The sequence below is a fragment of the Sarcophilus harrisii genome, chromosome 3 (assembly GCF_902635505.1).
Source record: "Sarcophilus harrisii chromosome 3, mSarHar1.11, whole genome shotgun sequence".
In the NCBI taxonomy this organism is placed as follows: domain Eukaryota; kingdom Metazoa; phylum Chordata; class Mammalia; order Dasyuromorphia; family Dasyuridae; genus Sarcophilus; species Sarcophilus harrisii.
Window position 1 is genome coordinate 539244291 of NC_045428.1, and position 23522 is coordinate 539267812.

The following is a 23522-nucleotide window of genomic DNA, read 5'->3' on the forward strand; positions in this document are numbered from 1 at the left end:
ACCTTAGAAAAATAATTTTGGCAATTGTGTGGAGGATGGATTAGAGAAGAGAGAGAGTGAAGATAAGGGAGGAAATTAAGAGACTATTACAATAGTACAGTGAATGAGGACAAGGGCCTGAACTAGAGAGGGTGACTGAATGAATATAGAGAAGGCGATTAATGGGGGAGATGTGGAGCTGGAATGAACAGGATTTAGGGGCTGACTGGATATGGGGGAATGATAGAAGGGAAAAAGTCAAGGATGACATTGAATGCATGCTTGTGCCCTCTCCAAAAATAGGTTTGTCAGGAGAAGCAGGTTTAGGAGGGAAGCTGAGTAAGGCTGGAAAATTCACCTGAGAGTCGTTTGTGAGGCGATTTCTCTCTTCTCAAAAGCTGACATTCATGATGGAAGGAGTTGGTATCATTTGTCTTCCCCCACCTTGATTTTGTGGGGAAGCAGACCCAGGTAATTTGGATTATCTGGCCCAGCTGCCCCTGAGATAAAGAAATAATCAGAGAGCTGGAGGGTATTCCCTCAAATCCCAAAACTTAATTGGGAGAGAGGGTATTCACATTAGCAGCACCAAAAATCTGGTGCAGAGAAGCAGCAAACACAGAGATTCAGCATAAACATCATTGGATTGAAGGCTTCTTGTACTATGCAAAGAAGGTATCTCATAAAAATAAAAATGGGAGGCAGGATTTTTATTGGCCGAGGCAATTGGGGTTAAGTGACTTGCCCAGGGTCACACAGCAAGGAAGTGTTAAGTGTCTGAGACCTCCTAACTTCAGGGCTGGTGCTCTATCCATTGCACCATCTAGCTGCCCCAGGGGCAGGATTTTTATAAGTGCTCTAAAACATTCTCAGAGACCTGGATCCCTAGAGAGGTGACTCCTATCTCAAATTCCAGAAGGATGCCTATGAGGCTGTAATTCTAACACTGTCATCCACAGCCCCCCAGCAACACATGTATCATTAAGTTGGCTTGTAGATTTAATTAACTTTTAGCAAAGACATTTACTAAAATGGTTTAACAAGAACAGTTGCTATAAACGTTGCCCCAAAAACTCTGGGGTACAATCTCCCACAAAACCCCATAGTATCCATGGAAATATATGGTTCAAACTTAAGAGCATAATGACAGTGGGGCACCTGTATGGGATATGGCAAAGGATAACTCAAAATCCTATGTTTTTATGGAGTCCTCACGAAGCTCCCTTTGGGTACAACTCTCTGCTGAGCAAGCCACTTGGCTGGGCTCCTTACCTGAGTCAAAGCTAGTACTCTTCATCATGAAGGGTCATACTCCCTGAAACTGTTGCTTTCCTCAGGTGATTGTCTTTCCATGTTTCTAACCCCAGCAAGATAGACTGTCTCCGACTGTTCTATTATCTCCAAAAACAAATTCAGTGAAAGTAGAAGAGGAAGAACCCCACAAAAGCAACCCTAATTCAAGAGCCTGGCTCTTCTTCCACTCCTGACCCCAATTCTCCAACTGAACTTTCAATCTTCCAACTCCAAAAACAATTTTTAGTTTTATACATAGGCCCAAAAGTGATGACAACTTTTCAGCCAAACACAAGACTGTTTCCTTCTGTAATACTATTAGTTTTTATCCAATGGTCAAAGTCAACAATGAGTCAATAAAAATTTATTATGCATCTACTACTATGTGCAAGCCAATGTGCCAACCTATGAATATAAAGGCAAAACTTAGCAGGTGTTAAGAAATCCTCCTATAACTCTATCACAATATGGTTGTGGTAGAGTTATAGGAGAATTTAATATTTATTTTACACTTTGTGATTATATTAATTGAAGGAGGGAGTAAAACCGTTTTTATGACATTAGAGTACTAAAAGAGATGATAGATGTGACTTGTAACTGTCAAGAGCTGGGTAGCATAATTCATCACAAATCCCCTGGAAAAATGGTGGTCCATTGCATTGATCAGAATTCTTAAGTATTACCAAGTTGCTTGTTTTAACAATATTGCCATTCTGTGAAAATTGTTCTCCTGATTCTGTTCAATTTACTCAATATCAGTTCATATAAGCCTTCTCAAATTTCTCTGAAATGGTTCCTTTTGCCATTACCTACTATGCAATTTCATTACCTTCATATAACATAATTTGTTTAGCCATTTCCTATTACTTTTTCAGTCTTTCTGTACCTTAAAGCCCCCACCCCCATCCCATGAACTCTCCAACCTTGTGACTGTGGCCGAATTTTCACTGGCTATGCCTTGTGCCTGGAACTCTCTCCCTTCTCATCTCAGACACTTAACGTTCCCTAGCTGTGTGACCCCAGGCAAGTCTGGCTTGACGTGATTCCTTCAAGTATCAGCTAAAATCCTACTTTCTATAAAGACATTTTCCTCTTTCCTCTTATTTATGTCTTCTCTCTGTTGATTCTTTCCAACTTACCCTGAATATAGCTTGTAGTTATTGTGTGATGTTCCCCCTTAGATTTGAACTCCTTGAGAGATGGAGTCATCATTTAAAATTTATTTGTATCCCTAGTACTTAGCATAGTGTCTAGCATATAATAGATGTTTAATAAATAAATGTTCATTGACTGATAATGAATAAATACCCCCTTAGCTTCTTGTATTTTTTTTTTTGCTGCTACAAATATTTTTTCACACATGACTCCTTTTACTTTGATCACTTTGGGTTATAAACAGTAATGGTATCACTGGACCAAAAAGCATGTCTTTTAGTAACTTTGGGAGAATATTTCCAAGTAGAGCAACTGTCAGTTCACAGTTCCACCAACAGGGGATTAGTGAACCTCTTGTCCACCAGCCTCTCCAACATGTGTCACTTGCCCTTTTTGTCAACTTTGCCAATCAGATGACTGTAAGATAGAATCTCATTGTCAGAATTCTTTGAAGAATCATTGACAATAAAAGATATGTCTCAGTTCTAGAGAAGGTCAAATAACATCCCATTTTTCAAAAAGGGAAAGAGAGTAGCATCTGCAAACTATAGAACTGTAAATTAGATTTCTGCTTCTAGGAAAATTCCAAGATTCTAATATTATTAAAGGAAGGGTTAGTGAACAACCAGGGAGGAAAACATCAGGAATTATCAAGAATAAATCACACCAAACTAATTTTCTTTTCTTTTTTTTTTATTGGATTTGTGATTGTGGGGGTGGGAGAAGAGGAGGGAAAGGAAGAATAGAAAATTCCTGCTATCTAATTCTATCATTCTAATCCAGACCTCACTTCTCTTGGAATCTGCAGAAAAGAATCCCCAGCCTCACGGTACTCCTAGCCCTGATTGCCCTTCTCCCCAAGTCTAGCTAGTACTCCCAAGCTCTCCTCCCATCCCCAGAAATGATCCAGATCTCAGATTATCTATGACACCCATGACTCAAATTTAGACAACAGCCACTAGAACTCAACACAATCCTCCGGGTATGATCTGATCCTAGAAGAAGACAATGGCACTGTCATCTCCCCCATTCCAGACAACTGTCCTTTTACTGCAGACCAAGATAAAATCAATGTGTTAGAGGTTTTTGTTTTTGTTTTGCCTGCCAAGTTCCATTTTTGACTGTATTACGTTTGCTGTCCACTAAGACCCTCATATCTTTTTTCCCTTGAGCTATCATTTATTTAGCGCAGGACAGAGAAGAATATCTGATTGTCCCACTTCCACCTCTAAGCCCCTTCCCCAACTACCACCCTCCATCCCCTATTTTTGAAACCCAGCTCTATGCCCCAGGCTTCTCCTTGACCTCAATCGTGTTCTTTTCCTGACACTTAGGCAGCAAAGGTCCCAGCCCTAAAAAAAAAAAAAAAAAAAAAAAGCAGGAGAGCAGATTCAGGTACGGTTAAGGCTCAGGTAAAAGTCAGCAGCCAATGGAAAGCACAGCAATCAGAAGGGCTCCACCTCTGAGACAGGAACACCCAAGCAGTCTTCTCTTTCCAAGGGAAAATGATTTCTCCTGAACTGGTGATGAGTTTAAGCCGTGTTTTCTTTGGCCAGCTGTGGGGAAAGCAGCCCCCTCGGGATCCCTGGTGAAGGAGGAGCCAGCGGCAGGCCAGCCCACCAGGTAAGTCAGCCCCTGTCCCTCTAGCTCCTGGGTCCCCAGCCCTCCAGGCCCAGGGGTGAGACTCTGTGCAGCCAGAAAATGGAGAATTTCAGGGACCGCTCAAAAGGACAGAGATGAGAAGGAGATCACCTAGTTCAAGACCAACCTGATCCCTGGGGAAATGGGTCCTAAGGCTCCTGTTCTGGTTCGCCTAGAGTCAAGAGTCCTGTGGGTGGGGGACAGGCAAATGACACCATCTCCTTGGAGCATCTCGAAGTCCAAAGGGGCTATAAATGAAGCCCCTGCTGGAATATACACTCCATCGCCCCCTCCCTAAAGCCTGCAGGGCCCAGCCCCTTCTCAATCCCGAGGAGAGGGCGAGTAGAGACGTGAGGAACCTCCTCCAGATGCCGGAGCTGGGTGGGACCCATTCTGCTGGCTCAGCCTGGGCCTGCCCGGTGCAACCTCTTGCCCAATGTAGGCTGCACACTGTTTTTCTCCAGGAAGCTGAACTTCACTGAGCTGGGAACCCTGCAGGCATGGGAGGGACCAAGGAGGAGAGAAGAGCCTCCCTCGTGCTCCCTAAGGAACCCATAAGAAGTTTCCTGTCTCTTGGCTTCCCCTTTTCGGCCCAAAACCTTTAAACAGAACTAAACTAGCAGAATTGGATAGAAAACACCCCTCCTTTAATTCATAATTGTAGCTGATTTATATAGCATTTTAATAGTTGGGGGAAAAAAACTGTATATATTTGATCCTCATAACACTCCTAGGAAGTAGATAGATCTATTATCATCCCCATTTTACAGATGAGGAAACTGAGGTTCATCAAGTGACTTAAATGTTTTAAATCATTTTTCCAGATTCACTCAGGTAATAAAAAGTCTGAGGGAGGATTCAAACTCAGTTCTTCCTAAGAAAGCACCACATCTATTCCACCTAAATTTAAAATTAAAACTTGACCCTAAAAACAGTTCTTAACTGAGCTCGAGATGGGAGCTCCATCCTGGGAGATAAGACAGTTCAGAATGTCCAGTCCCACCTTTCACCGCTGCTCCTTTGTGCAGACAATCCAAGAAGGCTTCCTGGAAGAAAGGACCTCACACACAATTAATTCAATTCAGTTTAGCAAACTTCTATTTAATAGCCCTGGACTCTGCTCTGGAGAAAGTATAAAGTTTAGAAAAGATTTATCTACTGACCCTCCCCACTCAAAGAGATTATATTTTAGGGTGGGCGTGGATAATAATAACTGACACTTGTATAGTTCATTAAAGTTTACAAAGCACTTTATTTTCTCCTTGGAACCTCCCAAGAGACAGCTAATTAAACTCTCTCTTCAACAGCCAAAGAAACAGTCTCACAAAGGCTGAGATCAGCTTAGGGACTCTGCTAATAAGTGTCAGAGTCAATATTTGAACCCGTGTTTTCCTGACTCTGAGCCCAGAGTTCTCGTGCCACATAAGAGTAAATGAGGACAGGGCTGGGACAGGATTTCAAGCTGAAGAGTTTAAAATACAGTCAGGACCCCTTTATTTTACAAATGAGAAAACTCATGAAAATGAGGATTTAAATGAGGAAAAGCAGCATAATGGAGTGGAAAGAACATGGCATTTCAATTCAGTGAACATTTATGAAGCATCTACAAAGTGCAAAGCACTATATTGGGATACTAACAAGTAATTCAGTGGATAATGGGACTGAAAAAGACCCAAGTTTAAAATTTACTTTCAAACACTTATTAGCTGTGTCACCATAGGCAAGTCATTTAACCTCTGTCTGCCTCAGTTTCTCCATCGGTAAAATGAGCGGAGAAGGAAATGGCGAACCACTCTATTGTCTTTGCCAAGAAAATCCCAAATGGGGTCACGAAGAGTCAGTCAAGACTGAAAAATGACTGGATGGGAATAATCTCCCACAGCTGATTCATGGATTAAATGAGATGATATTTGTAAAGCTCCTCGCAAATTAAAAATGCTATATAAATTGTAGCCTTTATAATTACAAAGACCAAAAAATGCAGCTCCTACCTTTAGAAAATTTATAATTTACTGAGAAGAGATGCAACTCTCTCGCGCAGGTAACATATAATTTCAAGAGACAGTTATCACCAACTGGAAGAACCAAGATGGGCTTCATGTAGGAGGCAGCACATGAACTGTGTTTTGAAGGAAGCTGGGGATTCCACCAGACAGGAAAGAGGAAGTGCATTCCAGATATTTAGGCAAACAAATCTAGTCCAGTCCAGCTCTGAAGCTGTGTCCGTGTTGCCTTGTCTGAGCTTCCCACCTGTAAAATGGGATAATAATACCTTCCCTGCTCATCCTTCCACTCCTGCATGGGTTATTGTGAGGCAAATGCTTTGTAAGCCTTGGAGGGCTGCCTAGAGTCCTTGTAAGCCTTGGAGGGTCATTATTTCATGATCTGCCCCAGATTCCTCAGGACTGTGAACTCCTAATTGGAAACTCTTTTCCTGCTGGCACCCAGGACTGTTCTTATTCAGTCCTTTCAGTCATACCCAATTCTCCATGATCCCAGTTGAGGGTTTTTTTTTTCTTTTGGCAGAGATTCTGGAGTAATTTGCCATTTCCTCCTCCAGCTCATTTTACAGATGAGGAGACTGAGGCAGACAGAAGTTAAATGACTTGCCTATGGTAACACAGCTAGTAAGTGTTTGAAAGTGAATTTGATTATATACTTCAACAACAATACTATATGATGATCAATTCTGATGGACATGACCATCTCCAGCAATGAGATGAACCAAATCAGTTCCAATAGAGCAGTAACGAACTGAACCAGCTACGCCCAGCGAAAGAACTCTGGGAGATGACTAAGAACCATTACATAGAATTCCCAATCCCTCTATTTTTGTCCACTTGCATTTTTGATTTCCTTCACAGGCTAATTGTACACTATTTCAGAGTTCTATTCTTTTTGTACAGCAAAATAAGTATTTGGACATGTATTTTGTATTTAATTTATACTTTAACATATTTAACATGTATTGGTCAACCTGCCATCTGGGGAGGGGGTGGGGGGAAGGAGGGGGAAAAATGGAACAAAAGTTTTGGCAATTGTCAACACTGAAAAATTACCCATGCATATATCTTATAAATAAAAAGCTATAATTAAAAAAAAAAAAAGAAAGAAAGAAAGTGAACTTGAACTCAGGAAGATGAGATCCAGTGCTCTATCCACTTCAACATCTAACCTTTCTTGTGGATAATAATAATAACAATTAGTGAAATTTGGAATTTATAAAGATTTGTGATTTGCCTCACCTTCTAAGGTAGTTTGTGCAATTTTCCATTTTTCAGATGAGGAAACTGAGGTTGAGGAGAGAGATACCTGGTGAGTTTTCTATCCTGATTGGAAAAGAAGTATCATCATTAGACCTTAGAAGTCATTTAGTCCAACCCCTTCATTTTACACAGGAGGAAACTGAGGCCCAGAGAGGGTATTCACCCAAGGAGTAAATGGCAGAGTCAGTGTCCTCTTGACTTTAAATCCCAGTCTCTTTCTATGATATCACATTACTGCCAATAGACTTTGTTAGAACCTTGTCTGGATTGGACTGTATAATGAAAAGAGCAGTCTGAGCCAGAACAAGCTTCTCTATGTAATGGGCAGGTATGTTTCACTTTGCGCAACAGGTAAGTTTCTTAATGGTATTTTGAATTTTTATAAACAGTTATTGTAAAAGCAATAAAATTAATTACTTGAAGAAATCATATGGTAATTATTTTAAAGTAAACAATCATGTTGTCCCCCATTTCTTTTTATCAGAATTCTCAGCGTCAGGGCTTGCTGTATTTAAATATGGTCTACCTGGATGGGGTAATCCCTCCTCCCTTCCCTAGGATCTTGTCCAAGGGAAATGACTCTGCTAGAGTTGACAGCACTCAGCCAAGAATCTAATAAGGTACTAATAGCTATTAGTACCTTATAGCTTATATTAATTTGGGGGTTCAAATATGTCAAATTGGTTTTGAACTCGGGTCTTCTCAAATTTAGGTCCAGCACTCTGTGCATTATAGTGCCACCAAGCTACTCAGTCTTTAAATCCCAGCTCCTGAAAGTCAAAAGTATTGTGAGTAGTAAAATCGTGTTCTTTCTACTGCGTTTGACTATCTACCTCCAGTAAATTAAAAAACAAAAATTCAGCGTGTGAAAAGAAATTTGACCTGAATTTTTGTCACAACCCAGATACTAATTCACTATATGACCTGAACAAATCATTTAAACTCTTAAAATAAAATAATGGGGGGCTTCAAAGTTAAAAAAAGCACTTTTATTACAACTACCTAGTGAAGTAAGCAATCGGAATATATTATTATCCCCATTTTATAGATGAGGGAGCCGAGGCTCAAAGGGAGTAAATGTTAGAAGTAGTCAGGTGTCCTGACTCCCGGTCCTACGACCTTTCCCTCACTGAGCTGCCGCTCTCTACCCCTTTTTTGGGGGGAAAAAAATCCCTCAAGCCCCTGGCCTGGAAAGCCACCCCCGTTTTGACTCAACCCAAGATTTCCCTAGTCAGCCCTCATCTTGTTCCCCTGCAGCAGCCGCCGAGTTCTGAGGGACGATGAATTGGGGAGTCTTCGAGGGACTGTTGAGCGGCGTCAACAAGTACTCCACAGCTTTCGGCCGCATCTGGCTCTCTCTGGTCTTCATTTTCCGCGTGCTGGTCTACCTGGTGACCGCTGAGAAGGTGTGGAGCGATGACCACAAGGACTTTGACTGCAACACGCGCCAGCCGGGCTGCTCCAACGTCTGCTACGACAACTTCTTCCCCGTCTCCCACGTCCGGCTGTGGGCCCTGCAGCTCATCCTGGTCACCTGCCCCTCGCTGCTAGTGGTCATGCATGTGGCCTACCGGGAGGCCCGGGAGCGGAGACACCTGGAGCAGGTGGGCGCAGGCGGCGGGCGCCTCTACCCAAACCCGGGCAAGAAGCGCGGAGGGCTCTGGTGGACTTATGTCTGCAGTTTGGTCTTCAAGGCTGCCGTCGACTCGGCATTCCTCTACGTGTTCTACCGCTTCTATCGGAACTACATGCTCCCGCGTGTGGTCCTCTGCAGCGAGGACCCCTGCCCCCACACCGTGGACTGCTTCATCTCCAAGCCCACGGAGAAGAACATTTTCACACTTTTTATGGTGACTACCGCCATCATCTGTATCTTGCTCAACTTGGTAGAACTGGGTTACTTGATCAGCAAGAGGTGCTGGGAATGTCGCGGGGTCGGGAGAAGAGATACCAAGAAGGACTTACTGACCGGGGGTGACCTCATCTTCCTGGGCACAGACGCCACGCCAGCCCTTCTGCCCTTTTCTTCTGATTCCCCCCGAGACCAGGTGAAGAAAACCCTGGTATAAAGAACTGCCTGGTGGGCTCCCTGCAGCAGCACTGGGCACAAAATCAAAAGGGCACAGCGCTGAGTGAAGACCAAGGACCAGTCTGGTGTACAGCCAAGATGCCCCACTTGGGGGCCATAAATATCTCTGGGAGAGACCCTCCCTCACTGGTTCGTATGGTTCTAGAAATGCAGTACCTAGTCTCTCCGGCAAAAGGAGGCATCGGATGGGGGGAAGGATGGGTGAACTGGGCAATGATGACGTTCCCCTCAGGAAGTCCTTTCTGGGAGTCAAGCCTCCATCCTCACTGCCCCAGTCCATTACAGGGTTAACCCATAGGGTGACAGCCAAAGAAAAATCGAGTAGTTGGGCCCACTTTGTCTGCCATTATACCATTATGACACGGCACCATCAAGAGCTCTCACAGTCTTCACAGTCGGACATTCCCGAGGAGCAGAGTCCCACCAAGGCTCCCGCAGCTTGTTCCCAGAAGGGGGAAATCCGGCTCGAATCCCGTCACACTCCAGCTGGAGCCAATCAATCCTTTCCGCCTCCCAAAATTCCTTCTCTTCAGCGGAGCGCAGATGTCTCAGTGCCCTGCCCTCCCCACCCCCAAGCTTCACCGGTCCCAACGACAGTTAGTGCTCTGTCCGACCCCACAGGTGCTGGCTGTTCTAGTGAATCATTGAATATATCGGAGCCGGAAGGGCCCACAAAGATAAAGGAGCCCAACCCTATAACCCTTCTCCTGTCCTTCCCCCACCCCTACATCAACCCCACATATTTTCATAAACCTGATTAGGAGACATATTGGGAAGACAGACCTTCTCAGAGCTGCGGTGCCCCAAGGTTCCTCAGTTTCTCTGTTAGTTTCCTTGTGATGAGCTCTCTGATTCTTCTTTTTGCTAATAAATACTGCTTGAATTTGAAACTTTAAGGGGGAAAAAATGCTTTTAAAAATTGTTTACATGTAATTGATAAAAATAAAATTAAAATTAAATGTTAAAAAAAAATAAAATGCTGCTTGATAACTGGTCGAACTGATCCAGTGATGTGTCTGAAGGGAAAGGATGAAGCAGTAGGTTGACTTGGAGAAATGAGGCATGAGAGAGCATAAGCAAACGCTATCTTGAGCTAGTTCCCTGGAAGAAAAGGAGGACAGAACTAGAATCTGGAAGTCACAAGTTGCCACAAAATTCCAGAATTTGAGAGTCAGAAGAATCTTTAGAGACCACCTGGTCTAAGCCCCTCATTTTAGGGATAAAGAAAATGAGGTTCAGACCCAAAAAGGAATTTGACCAAAGTCACTCAGCAAGTTATCATGAGAATCAAGACAATCCAGGTCTTTTGATCTCAAATCAAAAGTTCATTCCACTGGACTTTGGAATCTTCCTCTTGCAGCCTGAAACCCTTCCTGAATCTTCCAGAACTGACTGAGAGGAGAGCCTTCTCCATTCTCTGCCCACTATCATGATTGCTCACTCCTCTCACCTTGCTTAACCTGCCAAAAGAGAAGTGGATCTTCAAATACAGTTTAGGAACCAAAAAGGAAAGGGCAAAAATATTCATCGTGCTAAGGGATGCATCTTGTGGGGACTCTTTGTCTCCTCAGAGGATACACTAGACTAAACCTGGCCAATTCTCCTGTGAAACACTCTCAGAACCACCATCCTGACTGTGAGAGCAATACTCTTATATTCTGTCTAGTGACTTTTTCCATGTTACTCATATATCCTAAACAACACAGGGAGGATTTGAACCCAGGTCTCTAGATTCCAGAGTTGTTGTGCTCTTTCCTCTCTACCATACCTGTCACTTTTGAATGCATATTTTCAGTGACCAAAATGCAACCCCATTAGCCAAGTTCCAACCCATCCCCAGTTCCCAAATTCCCCTCAGCAAGGAAAACCTGTGGGGAAAAATTCCCTGTACAGATAGGAACAATTATAACCCAGTATTTCTCATATAAGTATTGTTTTTGGCACTTTCCACGTGGCAGAGTAACGAAAGTGTTATTTACCCTTTAGGGTGGATGAGGAGGAAACGGAGACTCTCAGATTTGCCTAAAGTCACTACAGCTAACACACATGGAATTTAGAGGAGGGAAAGTTCTAACAGATGAATAATCCAAGAAAACGGGGGCCATTGGAATGCAGACTCCAGGCAGTGAACTTGTCGAATTGATTTGAATTCCCTTTACTGGCAGAGGCACTTCCCTGCCCTGGGGGCCAAGGCAGAAACTGAAGTTAACAGAAACTGATAGACAGAAAAGTACCCGTGTGCCCCGGGAGGCCCACAGCATTGGAAAGTCCCCGCCCCTACCTGCCTACCTGACAGCCCTGGGAGCGGGAGCGGAGCGGCAAAACCCCAGTGTTTGCTCTGTCTCAGTGCCCATATTGCCTGCCCATCCACCCACTGCCCCGACAAGGTGTCTTGGCTCATTGGTCCTGGCTGCTCCGCCCAGCAGGTGATGTGCCTGAGTGGGACAAAAGCTCAAGGGAGGCCCTTAGGCAGACAGCGGAGACCTCAGGGGTGGTTCTCACTCCGGCTGCAGTTCCAGGTTTGGGCTCCGGCTCTCAGAAAATGGGCCAGAGGACAGCCTGTTGGGTCCGGAACAGGTGAGACAGCCTAACGTGGGGAAGGCAGAGAAACAGGGTGGGGACAGGACTGGGGCTAAAGGGACTGGCAATAGGGAAAAGGAATTACCCAAGAGCAGGGGCAACAAGGGGATGGGGAGAGGAAGAGAGGAAGAGGATCTGGACCAGAGTGAACAGAATAAAAGCTTTACAGAGCTTGAGCTTGGACCACCAGAGATCTGGGAGATACCTGGCAAAGCTTAGCCCATTTAGAGAGCAAAAGGAGCTGAGTCTTGGCTATTCCCCAAACATGTCTCCCATCCTTGGAGCAGAGCTTATCGTGGTACATGCATTCAGCTCTCTCAGTTCACTCTTTCCCCATTCCCTAAGAATTATAGGGATGAGAACAAAAGAAAGCTGTGATTTCAGAATAAGGAATCAGAATGTGGATCTGGGACCTGGGCAGAAATTCTTGCCGAGGCAATGAGCAAACCTGGCCAGATCTATCAAAGTATTTAGCAGAGGAACGATCTTTAAACTAATCTAATCTAATCCCCTCATTTATACAAGAAGAAATTAAAAATCTAGAGGAGTGAGGTGGTTTGCCCCAAGGCAAATCACACCAGGAAGAAAGAACTAGGCACAAGGGAGAATCTTGAAAAAATAGATAAATAAAATAATATCTGAAGAATGGCTCCACCACAGCAGCAATTCCAAAATCTAGTTTCCCAGTCCAGAAGCATTGCTGTTATTCAACTGTATTCAACTTTTTGTAACCCCATTTGGGGTTGTTGGTTTTTTTTTGTTTTGTTTTGTTTTGTTTTTTGTTTTTTTTAGCAAAGATACTGGAGTGGTTTGCCATTTCTTTCTCCAACTCATTTTACAGATGAAGAAACTAGGCAAATAGGAGTAAGTGACCTTCTCAAGGTCACACGGCTAGTGTCTAAGGTTAATTTGAACTTAGGCCTTCCTGACTCCAGATCCAGTGTTCAGTCTGCTGTGCCACCTCAATGTCTAGTAAATAAAAAGGAACAGAGTCATAGAAAATCCAGAAGTCCCTTTCTTTTGGTCTGGGATATACTAGGGGATTTTTGGGAGTGGGAAAGAAAGCAGTTTATTCTCTTTTTTCATGTTCTTTGGGTCATTCAGATGTCAATTGTTTTGTATATCATAAAAACCTTGGGCAGTGTGTGGTAAGGCTGATGGATTCCCCTCTCATAACCATGAAGTTGTTGCTTTAAATTTGGAATTTAAGGAAACATTTAATGTCATTTAGAGACTAGCAGAAAATAAAAATGTCATTTCCTATCCAAGTTTCTGAGCCCCTGCATGTCTATTCATTGGTCTTTTGGAGGGTGTCTATAGGCCACAAGTTAAGAACTCTTGGACCAAAGTGAGTCTGTGAGCCTAGAGACCTCACAAAAAAGACAGCGATGTGGGAATTAATCATTAGGGATTGTTGGGGGAGATATTAGGGGACCAATAATTAGGGGACATGTAATAAATACCCACTAGTGCTAAATGCTGGGAATACAAATATGAAAAAGAGATTTTGCCCTCAAGGAACTTACAATCTAACAAAAGAAATAATACACAATAAAGGAAGATGAACAGAAAAAGAGAGGAGGAAGAAGGAATTTTCATAATCATGAAAGGAGGTTAAAGGTACCTGAAATTTCCATGCCTTTTCCCCAAGCATGGACTATATATCACAAAACATATTCCTACTGTCTCTCTTTTTAGCTCACCAGTTGAATTATTTATTAGCCCTGCACTTGAATTATCCAGGATATCTTGCTAATTAGGAGTAGATGGGACTAAAATGTGGCTCCTTCCATATCAGGTGATTCAAGGTTCAAGCATCTCCTGCAGCCCGGGTCGGGGACTTGGACAGCATGAACTGGGCATTCCTCCAGGGCCTCCTGAGTGGGGTCAACAAGTATTCCACCATCCTCGGCCGAGTCTGGCTGTCGGTGGTACTAATATTTCGAGTGCTGGTCTATGTAGTAGCAGCGGAGGAAGTGTGGGACGACGACCACAAAGACTTTGACTGCAACACGCGCCAGCCGGGTTGCGCCAACGTCTGCTACGACCACATCTTCCCCATCTCCCATGTCCGGCTATGGGCCCTGCAGCTCATCCTGGTCACTTGCCCCTCGCTGCTCGTGGTCATGCACATAGCCTACCGAGAGGAGCGGGAGCGGAGGCACCGGCTAAAGCACGGCCCCCAGGCCAGACCCCTCTATGGAAACCCAGGGAAGAAGCGGGGAGGTCTCTGGTGGACTTACCTACTGAGCCTGATATTCAAGGCTGGTGTGGATGCCGGATTCCTGTACATCTTTCATCGCCTCTATCAGAATTACGACATGCCCCGTGTGGTCCACTGCTCTGTGGACCCCTGCCCCAATGTGGTCGATTGCTTCATCTCCCGGCCCACGGAGAAGAAGATCTTTTCCTATTTCATGGTTGCCACGGCCGTGATCTGCATCCTGCTCAATCTGGGGGAGGTGTCCTACCTGATCTGCAAGAGATGTCAAGAAGTCCTAGGTCCCCAGAACTCTAACCATCGGAAGCATCGAAGGCGTGGCCACAGTGGCCCCTTGGGGTCCCTGCAGGATGCTTGTCCCCCTTATGCTCCCTCCCAGGCTTTGCAACAAGATAACCCCACAAGGGAGATCACATTGCCTTGTTAAATACTCTGAAAAGACAGGATAGTCATTGAAAAGCCCTGGTTCTGGAGTTCGAAGAACTGACTTCTATACCTGGGCAAGTGCCCTTTCTAGTCCTAAATTTTGTCATCTGTATAACGAAATTCAGATTGGACTAGATTATATCGCAGTAAGGTTCCTTACAGTTTCAAACCTATGAGCCTGTGATGTGATAGTGACAGCAATACAAGTATCATGGAGGGGAGGGATGGGTGGATGAGCCATTACTCCTCTCCTTCCAATCAGTTTGGCCAGTCCCCTCACTTAAGTAAGCAGCAGACCCCTTGGAAGAGTAGGTGAGGTAAAGACAAACCCACCTCCGGCAACAGAGCCCATCCCTGGAAGGGCACAGAGCTAAATAACCAAAAATGTCAGCTTCCTTCCCCTTAGGAACTCTCCCTTCCATATGCCCCATGGGAGAAGTTAGTGGAGGGAGTGTAGGAAGGATGTCACCATGAGGAGGTGAAGACTTACTCAGGAGCTGGGCTGGGATCTCGTGTGTATGTGCACCCATAAAGGGAAAGGATTCTGAATAAAAGCATTTTATTGAGTACTTGGCAAATAGCCTTTGCCTTGGAACCCAAGTCAATAATACTTAAAGTAATTCACCCCTATCCCCTAGGGAGTAAACTCCTGGAGATATGGGATAGATGGAAGGAGAGAAGGCAAGATAGAGATCACTTTGTACAATTAAAGTTGTCCACTTCTGGAAGGGGCTACCTGGGGAAGCAATGGATTCTTCCACAAATACACACTGGATATCTTCAAGCAAAGGCTGGATTGGGAACTGCTTGCTGGGTCACTTTGGAGATTACCTCTGAGGTCTTTCCAGATCTGAGCTTCCTGGAAAGAAATGATCCTTGTCTACTTCTATAGAGTCTGGATGATATCATGACCCAAAGAGGGCCAAGTCAATATTCCTCTTTGGATCAAGGTGTGCCCCTCTCAGCTAGCAAAGGACAGAGAAGATGGAGGAAATCCCATCAGCTAAGGGACAGGTCCCAAATGGCTTCCTGGGCTTTGTCCAGAGATAGAGTTTAAAGAGGAAAAAATCTGGGAGAGACTGTCAGACAGACATCTATGCCCACAACCCTTCCCTCTGCCAGCTCACTACCCATCACAGGCTGGGATGTGCCTTCCTGTAGGTGACTCAGCCTTGAGGATGGAAAGGGACACTTGGGGAGAGACAGTGTTGGAAAGATAGGGAAGGAGAGAGAGAGAAGCAGGTCACATCCTGAGATCAGAGAACTACTATTCCACTATCATTTGTTATTTGCTTGTTTTCTTCAGTGGGGTATGAAGGGAGATAACAAAAAAAAGTGGAATAAGGATACAGTTCTCAAAAGAAAAAATGATCACAGAAGGAATCCTGAACAAACTGGACAGCTTTGAAAGTTATATATTGTATTTGCTATATTATTTAAAAAAAAAAAACCTCTACATAATAGAAATGAGCTTTTTATGTATACTCTTCATCCATTTTACAATGTATGTGAAAATACTCATTTTGTTTGTTTTTTGTTAAATCAAAATTATTTAAAAATAAAATGGAGATTTTTTAAAAGATACAGTTCTTTTTGTCCAAAAACAGCTATACTAGGATGGAATGGAGGGGAGAAAAAAAATGGAAGGGAAAGGCATTTGGGGGAACAGATCAATGGCATCAGAAATCTAATGACTTGCCCAAAATTGAACTCTTTATACTCCAAACAATTAGTATTGCTGGGCCCTGGCCCAAGAAAGCCCTCATGGACAAAATCGAAGAATTGGGAAGCCCTCAGAGGGCATCTAGTCTAATTCACACCTAAAAAGGAATTCCCCCTACTATCCCCAACATATGGTCATCCAGCTTCCATTAAAGATCTCATATGATAGAGAACCTACTATTTCATTCCATTTAACAAAAGCTGTAATGTTTTTCCCTTAAAATTTCTTTGAATCTTTATCACTACCATCCCTTTATCCAATGATTATAATATCAGCAACTCATTTATAAAACTTTACAATTTATAAAAGGCAGTCGTTTGAAAACAACTGGCAAGGCAAGTAGCACAAGTAGTACTACCCCATTTTATATATGTTGAAACCGAGGTTCTAAAAATCCTAGTGACATGCCCATGGACATACCTGGAGAGAGAGTCACTGGGCCTCTCATTAAAGAAGGGAGTGACAGTCCCCATCACATCCTTTTTCTCCCACTTGAGAAGCTGGGGAATGCTCCACTGGAATTTTGAGCTCAGTCCCTATTCACTTTATGGATCAGTAAAGATGGTTATTTGGACCAATCTACACACACACACACATACATACATACATACACACAGAGCTCCAGGGAAGATGGTTCCTTTTATTTAAAAGAAAAAAATATATATATTAATGTATTTTCTTTTGGGATCTGTTAAATTTTCCTCAATATGCTTCCCTTTTTCCCCTCCTAAAGAGTCATCCATTATAAAAAAGAATTTTTTAAAAAGAAAGAAAGCGGGGACAGGGATCTGCAAAACCAATCATTCTGACAATATGTGTCATGCTGCACTACCAAGGACCCCACCTCTGCAAAGGAATGGCAGGAATAATTTCTCTGATCTTTTCTCAGGGACTACTCTTGTGTTTTGTCACTTGCAAACTTCCTTTTTTTTGTATTATGATGGTAATTCTGTCCATTTACAATGCTGTTGTCATCTATAGTTTTCTTCGATTTCCCTGCATCCAGTTCACATAAATTTTCCATGCTTCTCTGATCCACCATATTCATTACATGTTTCTTTTAAGTTCATGGGAACTTTCCAAAGGGTATCTGCCCCTTTTAAGCGAAGCACAAAGCTTAGCTATTCCCTTTCTGGACCAAACTCAGCCCTTCTACCCAAGAGTGCCCTGGGGAAGGACAAGGACCCTGCCTAGTCCCTTCATTCTGCCTGAAAATATCCCCAGGATCCGAGGTGATCAGGTAGACCCAGGCTCTCCATCCCAGGCCACGGCGATGGAGCCTCAGAGCTGGAAACACTGGATTTGTGAGTGACCTTCCTCCCCCATACAGCTGCAGATGGCTGAATCAGACAACTGCCCCAATTTCACACCCGCTGATTACAAGTATACCCACCCCCAGATGACTTCTTCCATCAGGCTTCCTGTAAAAGGCACACCTGAGCCCCTGCAAAGGGCGTGACCAGTCCGGACTTATTCCCAGTTGTGCTGGAACGAGGCTGAAAAGTGAGTGCTCATTTATGGAGGGACGGACAAACACTAGTCCTGCTCATTTGAGCATGGAAAAAGAAGTCCCTGTATGAACTGTCCCTGATTATTCTTAATAGGCTTCCTGGAGTCGAAGGAACATTCCTCTGCAGACTCTAGAACTACAGACCCCGAAGGGCGGACTTAGCCCTGGATTTCCACCCCTTCCCTTCTAAGATTGGTCCTTTGTGGGTTATCTGCAGTAGCTCCACCTTCTTAAGATGAGGGTAATTGGGGTAAAGTCGGGGATATGAAACTTGTCCTAAACCAAACTTTAGTGGTAGGGGGGACAGTCAATCAAACCACCTGATTTTCTTTCTTATTTTCCCAGGCAATCACACAGTCCAAGGTCCCACAGCTAGTAAGCGTCAAGTGTCTGAAGCCTATTTGAACTCGGGTCTCCCTTACTCCAGTGCTGGGGCTCTACTCACTGCACCATCTAACTGTCTTGTGGTTTCCTTTCTAAACAAAACACAAATAACTTTGGACCACCCACTCCTCTGCCTGGTCCATATACTGCCTCCCTCCATCCCTGTGCTGCCAAAATTTGGGTGGGAGAACTTCCTGGCCACTATCCAAGTACTTTCTGCCTGCACACGTTAACCAGCACCCCTTACTCTTGTTGCCTGTCCTTCATATTCAAAGAGTTCTGGTTACTCTAGGAAAACAGGAGTCAAAGGGCCCTCCTACCAACACAGGCTCTTAATCCCTACATAGACAAACTTCCCCTCTCTGAACCTCACTTTCTTATTTCAAGCACTTTTTAGGTACCTATTACATTTAAGATAGTTTTAGGAAATTGTGGTATATGAAGGTAATGGAATATTATGGTTCTATGAGAAATGATGAAAAAAAAAAAGGATTACACTGTACACAGCAACATTGTTGGATGATCATCTTTGATAGACTTAGCTTTTCTCAGCAATATAAGGCTCTAAGACAATTCTAAAAGACTAGTGATGGAAAATGCTATCCACATACAGAAAAAAGAACCATGGAATCTGAATGCAAATAGATGCATACTATTTTCACTTTTTAAAAATTTTCCTTTCTTGTGGTTTTTCCCTTTTGTTCTGATTCTTCTTTCACAACCGACTAATGTGGAAACGTTTAATATGATTGTACACATATAGCTAATATCAGATTGCTTGCTGTCTTGAGGAAGGGGGAGGAAAAGAGAAAGGGAAGAAGAAAAATGGAAAACAAAATCTTATAAAAGTAAATACTGAAAACTATATTTACATGTAATTGTAAAAAAAATAAAGCATTCAAATAAAAGGAAAAGACAGTTAGACATTAGGGATTCAAAGCCAAAAACAAATAAAAAGAAAAATATAGCCTTGCCTTATTCTATTGGGTTGATACAGATGGTAAGATAAGTACCTACAAGATTATTTGAAGGGGCCCACATACTCACTAAGGAAATTAAGTTATCTTCTGAACCTTGAAGGACAATGTGAATTATAAAAATGAGAGGTGAAGGGATGTAGTCCAGAAAGGGCTCAGCAGCCTGTGCAAAGACACCACAGCAAGAAATGGGCTGTCCAGTTCCAGGGACAGCCAGCCAGTAGGTCAGCTTGGCTACAACACAGTTTATAAGTGGGAGGGAGAAACAGAAAGGCTGGATTAGACATTGTGAAAGGGCCTTAATTACCAAGATGAGGGATTTCTGTTTGAGCCATTTAGGCAACTGTGGATTAGGGAAGGGAGAAATTAGAAGCAGGGAGACCGATTAGAAGGCTGCAACAAGAGTCCAAATAAGAGGTAATGGGAGGTCTTGAAGTAGGGGGATGGTCATGTGAGAAATAGGATTACAGGATCATCGATGTAGATCTATGAGAGAGTTTCCAGGATCATCTAATCCAATTTCTTCTTATATAGAAGAAGAAACTGAAGGCACCAGAGGCTAAATCATTTGCCTAAGGTCAGATGGATAATAATCAATAAACATTTATCAAGTACCTATTCCATGCTAAGCACTGATGGTACAAAAAGAAGCAAAAACCAGTCCCTGCCCTCAGAGAGATTATAAGCAAAAGACAGGACCAATATTTGGAATGAGGGCCTTTGCACCCAGATGAGTATCACTGCACCATGCTGCTTCTCAGCAGAAATACACCTCTACAAGGTGCTGAAGCTGAATGGATGGGGTGAGAAGCCTGGGGTAGAGAGGTAAGGAGAACAAAGTGTTGAGGATATTCTAAATTTTCTAATTCAGGTCACTGAGAGGATGGGCAGAAATAAGGCAGATGGGAGGATGGCCAGGTTTCAGGAGGATAATGAGTTCCATTCTGAACATATTGAAAAAATGCAAAATGGGGTGTTGGACTGGATGGTCTCTAACTCAAGCTCCAAATCTCTCTGCCCCACCTCCCTATCCCCAAGGCACAGGTGGGTGAACGACTGCCCACAGTTTCATAGGTGGGACTGAGGAACTGAGAAATTGGCTATATCCATCCACCCACCTACCTGCCCTGAAGTAGAGGTCCACACCTGGACACTCCTCTCCAGGAGCCTGAGGAGAGGTCCGACAGGTGGGAGGAGAACCAACAGAAGGAAGTGAAAGTCATTAAAGGAAAGAATATGTAGCAGGAGAGGGAGGGTGAATGTTAAAAAAGGTCGAGGAAGGTGAAGACTGAGAAAAAGCCATTCCAATATAATGAATAAGAGCTGACCTTTGAGTGAACAGTTTTAGAAGAATAGTGGAGGCAGTAGCCAAAATGCTAGGGGTGACCAAGTAATGAGAATGTGAAGGTTGTGAAGGGTAGAATGGTCTTGAAGCAGGAGCTAGAAGAGACCTGAGCACCCTTCATTTGCATCAGAGAAGGAACCCCTAGGTAGAGATTAAAGGGTGTGTGAGAGAGAGAAACAGAGACAAAGAAAAAGAAAGAGATAAAAACAGAGGGAAAGATACAGAGAGGGAGAGAGAATAAGAGAGACAGGGGGAGGGAGGAGGAAAGAGGGGAAGGGAGGAAGGGAGAAAGGGAGGGAGGGATGGAGGGAGGAAGAAAGGGAGGGAAGAAGAAGAGAGAAAGATACAAACTGACAGAGAGACAGAGAGGAGAGACAGACAGACAGTCAGACAGGGAGACAGACAGAAGGAGACAGAGACAGGGAGACAGACAGGGAGACAGAAGGAGGGAGACAGACAGGGAGACAAATGGAAGGAGACAGACAGAAGGAGACAGACAGGGAGACAGAAGAAGGGAGACAGACAGGGAGACAGAAGGAGGGAGACAGGCAGGAGGAGGGAGACAACAAACAGGAGGAGGGAGACAGGAGGGAGGGAGAGACAGAGAGAAAGATAGAAACAGAGGGAGAGAGAGAGAGAGAATAAATTCCAAGAGATTGGAGAGAACAGGATAAAAGGACCAGTAGAGTAACAAGAAAAAGGGCCACCTTACCTACCAAGACTGGAGTAAAGAAGAGAAAATGAGTGAAAATGTAGAGTTTTTGAAGATGAGAAAGGGGTAGCTGAGAGAGTTTACAATGGATAGACCAAGTCTTCCTAGTAAAACAGAAGAAAAGGTTACCTGCTAAGAGCAGGGCAGGGTTGGGGAGGGACAAGAAACCAGGTGTGGTGGTATAAGCCTTTAATCCCCTGCTGTGGGAAAATGAGGGCTAGTGGATGGCTTCAGCTTGAGAGTTCTGAATAGCAGTGAACTAAACAATCAATCAGGTGTTTACACTAAGTCTGGCCCCAATACTGTGAGACCGGAGGACAGGGGGCACCAAGCTCCCTAAAGAAAGATAAACCAGTCTTTCTTAGAAACAGGTTAGAGCTCCCATGCTGACCAGCTGTGGGATCAGCCTGTGAGGGGCCATTATGCTTATAGACTGGAAAAGATGGGGAAGACCCAGTCACAATTTTTTTTATTTAAAAATAATTTTACTTGAATAAAAATAAAAGTTGGGACAGGAATGTGATTGGAGACTTGAGGACAAGAGGAAAAAAATCGAAAATCATCACTAATGGGATTAAGAGTCTATTAAAGATAAACAAAAGAATTGCCCTACATAGGGGAGGACACAGTTGTAATGGTCCCAGTTAACATAGTTTTGTGACTGTTAGCAGAAATCAGTGGCTTCCTTGGGCATCAAAGAATGATAGAAAATGACCCCAAGATTAAGGAACAGCAGATGAGCAGACCAAGGGATATGAGGGTCGATGTCCTGTTGAATTGGTTGACTATGGGTCAGAATTATGAAGGGAAGGAAATGAGACAAATCACAAGAGAACTGGGAAAACAGAAATAAACAAGTGGAGGTCACTCTGAGAAAGAAAAGCAGGTTTAGGAGGAGTGAGACAGTGGGAGAGGCAGTCGTAGAAGGGCAGGAGATTACGATCAGAGAGGAAAATATCAGACTTCTGGATCATGAAGGTGGGACAGTTTTGGGTGATAATGAGGTCCAAAGTATGTCCACCCTTGTAGGTAGCTGAAGCAGAGCAGGGACAGATCTCACCGAAGTTTAGCAAGATGATGAATTAGGATGCCATTGCATCAGAAGGGCCTCCCTGTATAGAATATAGGTTCCTGCAAAATAGGGATTGTTTAATCCTACTGCCTAGCACTGTGTCTGGCACATAGAAAATGTGCTTAAGATATGCTTGTTGATTGCTTAATTGATTGGAAGGGTCATCTACATGGATTTTAAAGTCACCCAGAATTAACTGGACTGTAACAGCAGAAGGACACGTGTGCAAGGTATTCAAGGATGAAAGGCAATGATTAATTAATCTATTTAACTATTGGATCAAGAATGATGGGGGAAAGGTGAGGTCAGAAGAGAACTGATGACCAGGGACAAAACAGAAAAGAATGAGGAAATAAAAGCCAGAATTAAGGATTAAGAGATTCGAGGCATTGGGAGAAAGGGAAGGACCAGAGATTTTTATCAGAGAAAGGGTTTTTAAAATTCTGGATAATGATGATGAAACAATTTCTGGTAATAATGACACATAAGGTGTAATCACTCCTGTGGGTGGCTGAAGAAAAGTAGAAACAGATTGTGGCTTCGAGGAGGCTGGTGAACCAGGAATCAAGGGTCTTTATTGCCAACATGGCTTTTGAAATAACCAAATATGTAGGCAAGAATTGGGGTGGGGTGGAAGATTATAATCCTGGCACTGAATTCATTGAGAACTACAGTGATTTGAGTGCCAATAGAGCATAGGATCTGGCCATGGTGATCTAGCTGGGATGATCAGATAGCATGAATGTCAAGAGATTAAGTTAAAATCCTGGCTATGCCATGTACTACCTATATGACTCTGGGCAAGTCCTTAACCTTAAAATTCCTGGACCTCAGTTTCCTCAAGTGTAAAAAATAAGGAGAATTGGCTAGATGACTTCTGAGGCTCTCTCCAGACCTACAACCATCTATCTGATAGTGACTGAGAACCAGGTAGTGGATGGGGAACAAAATCAGGATTTTGCCAATATCCCAGGGCAGAAAAAAGAGAAGAAAGAAGCAATTGTCAATATAGAGATAGTGACAAGGAATGAAGGTCCTTCAGGTGAGAAAAAGTCGGGTTTTTCTGAGAGCTGAAAGGTAGGAGGGGTGTTTGGAGAAGAGATGCAAGATGAGGAGGTGTACTGAGGGGTCCTAAGAGAAGCCAAAAAT

General features: G+C 43.5%; 2 protein-coding genes across 3 annotated transcripts; both read left to right on the forward strand.

Moving 5' to 3' along the window:
- Positions 1–3678: 3678 nt before the first annotated feature.
- Positions 3679–9438, forward strand: GJB5 (gap junction protein beta 5). Of its 2 annotated transcripts, none has more exons than XM_003765345.2 (2): positions 3679–4050; positions 8592–9438. In XM_003765345.2, exon 2 carries the CDS (start codon positions 8615–8617, stop codon positions 9401–9403), a length of 789 nt encoding a protein of 262 aa, XP_003765393.1. In that variant the 5' UTR covers positions 3679–4050; positions 8592–8614; the 3' UTR covers positions 9404–9438. The 2 variants fall into 2 exon arrangements, with proteins under 2 accessions (XP_003765393.1, XP_031817960.1); XM_031962100.1 differs by lacking the exon at positions 3679–4050 and adding an exon at positions 7285–7383.
- Positions 9439–9529: 91 nt separating this feature from the next.
- Positions 9530–16213, forward strand: GJB4 (gap junction protein beta 4). The gene is made up of 2 exons (XM_031962099.1): positions 9530–12000; positions 13802–16213. The coding sequence occupies exon 2, from the start codon at positions 13854–13856 to the stop codon at positions 14649–14651; it is 798 nt and encodes a 265-aa protein (XP_031817959.1). The 5' UTR covers positions 9530–12000; positions 13802–13853; the 3' UTR covers positions 14652–16213.
- Positions 16214–23522: the final 7309 nt, after the last annotated feature.

Excerpts from the sequence above, each read along its gene's own strand:
- GJB5 (XM_003765345.2), top strand. The coding sequence starts at position 8,615 with ATGAATTGGGGAGTCTTCGAGGGACTGTTGAGCGGCGTCAACAAGTAC.
- GJB4 (XM_031962099.1), top strand. The coding sequence starts at position 13,854 with ATGAACTGGGCATTCCTCCAGGGCCTCCTGAGTGGGGTCAACAAGTAT.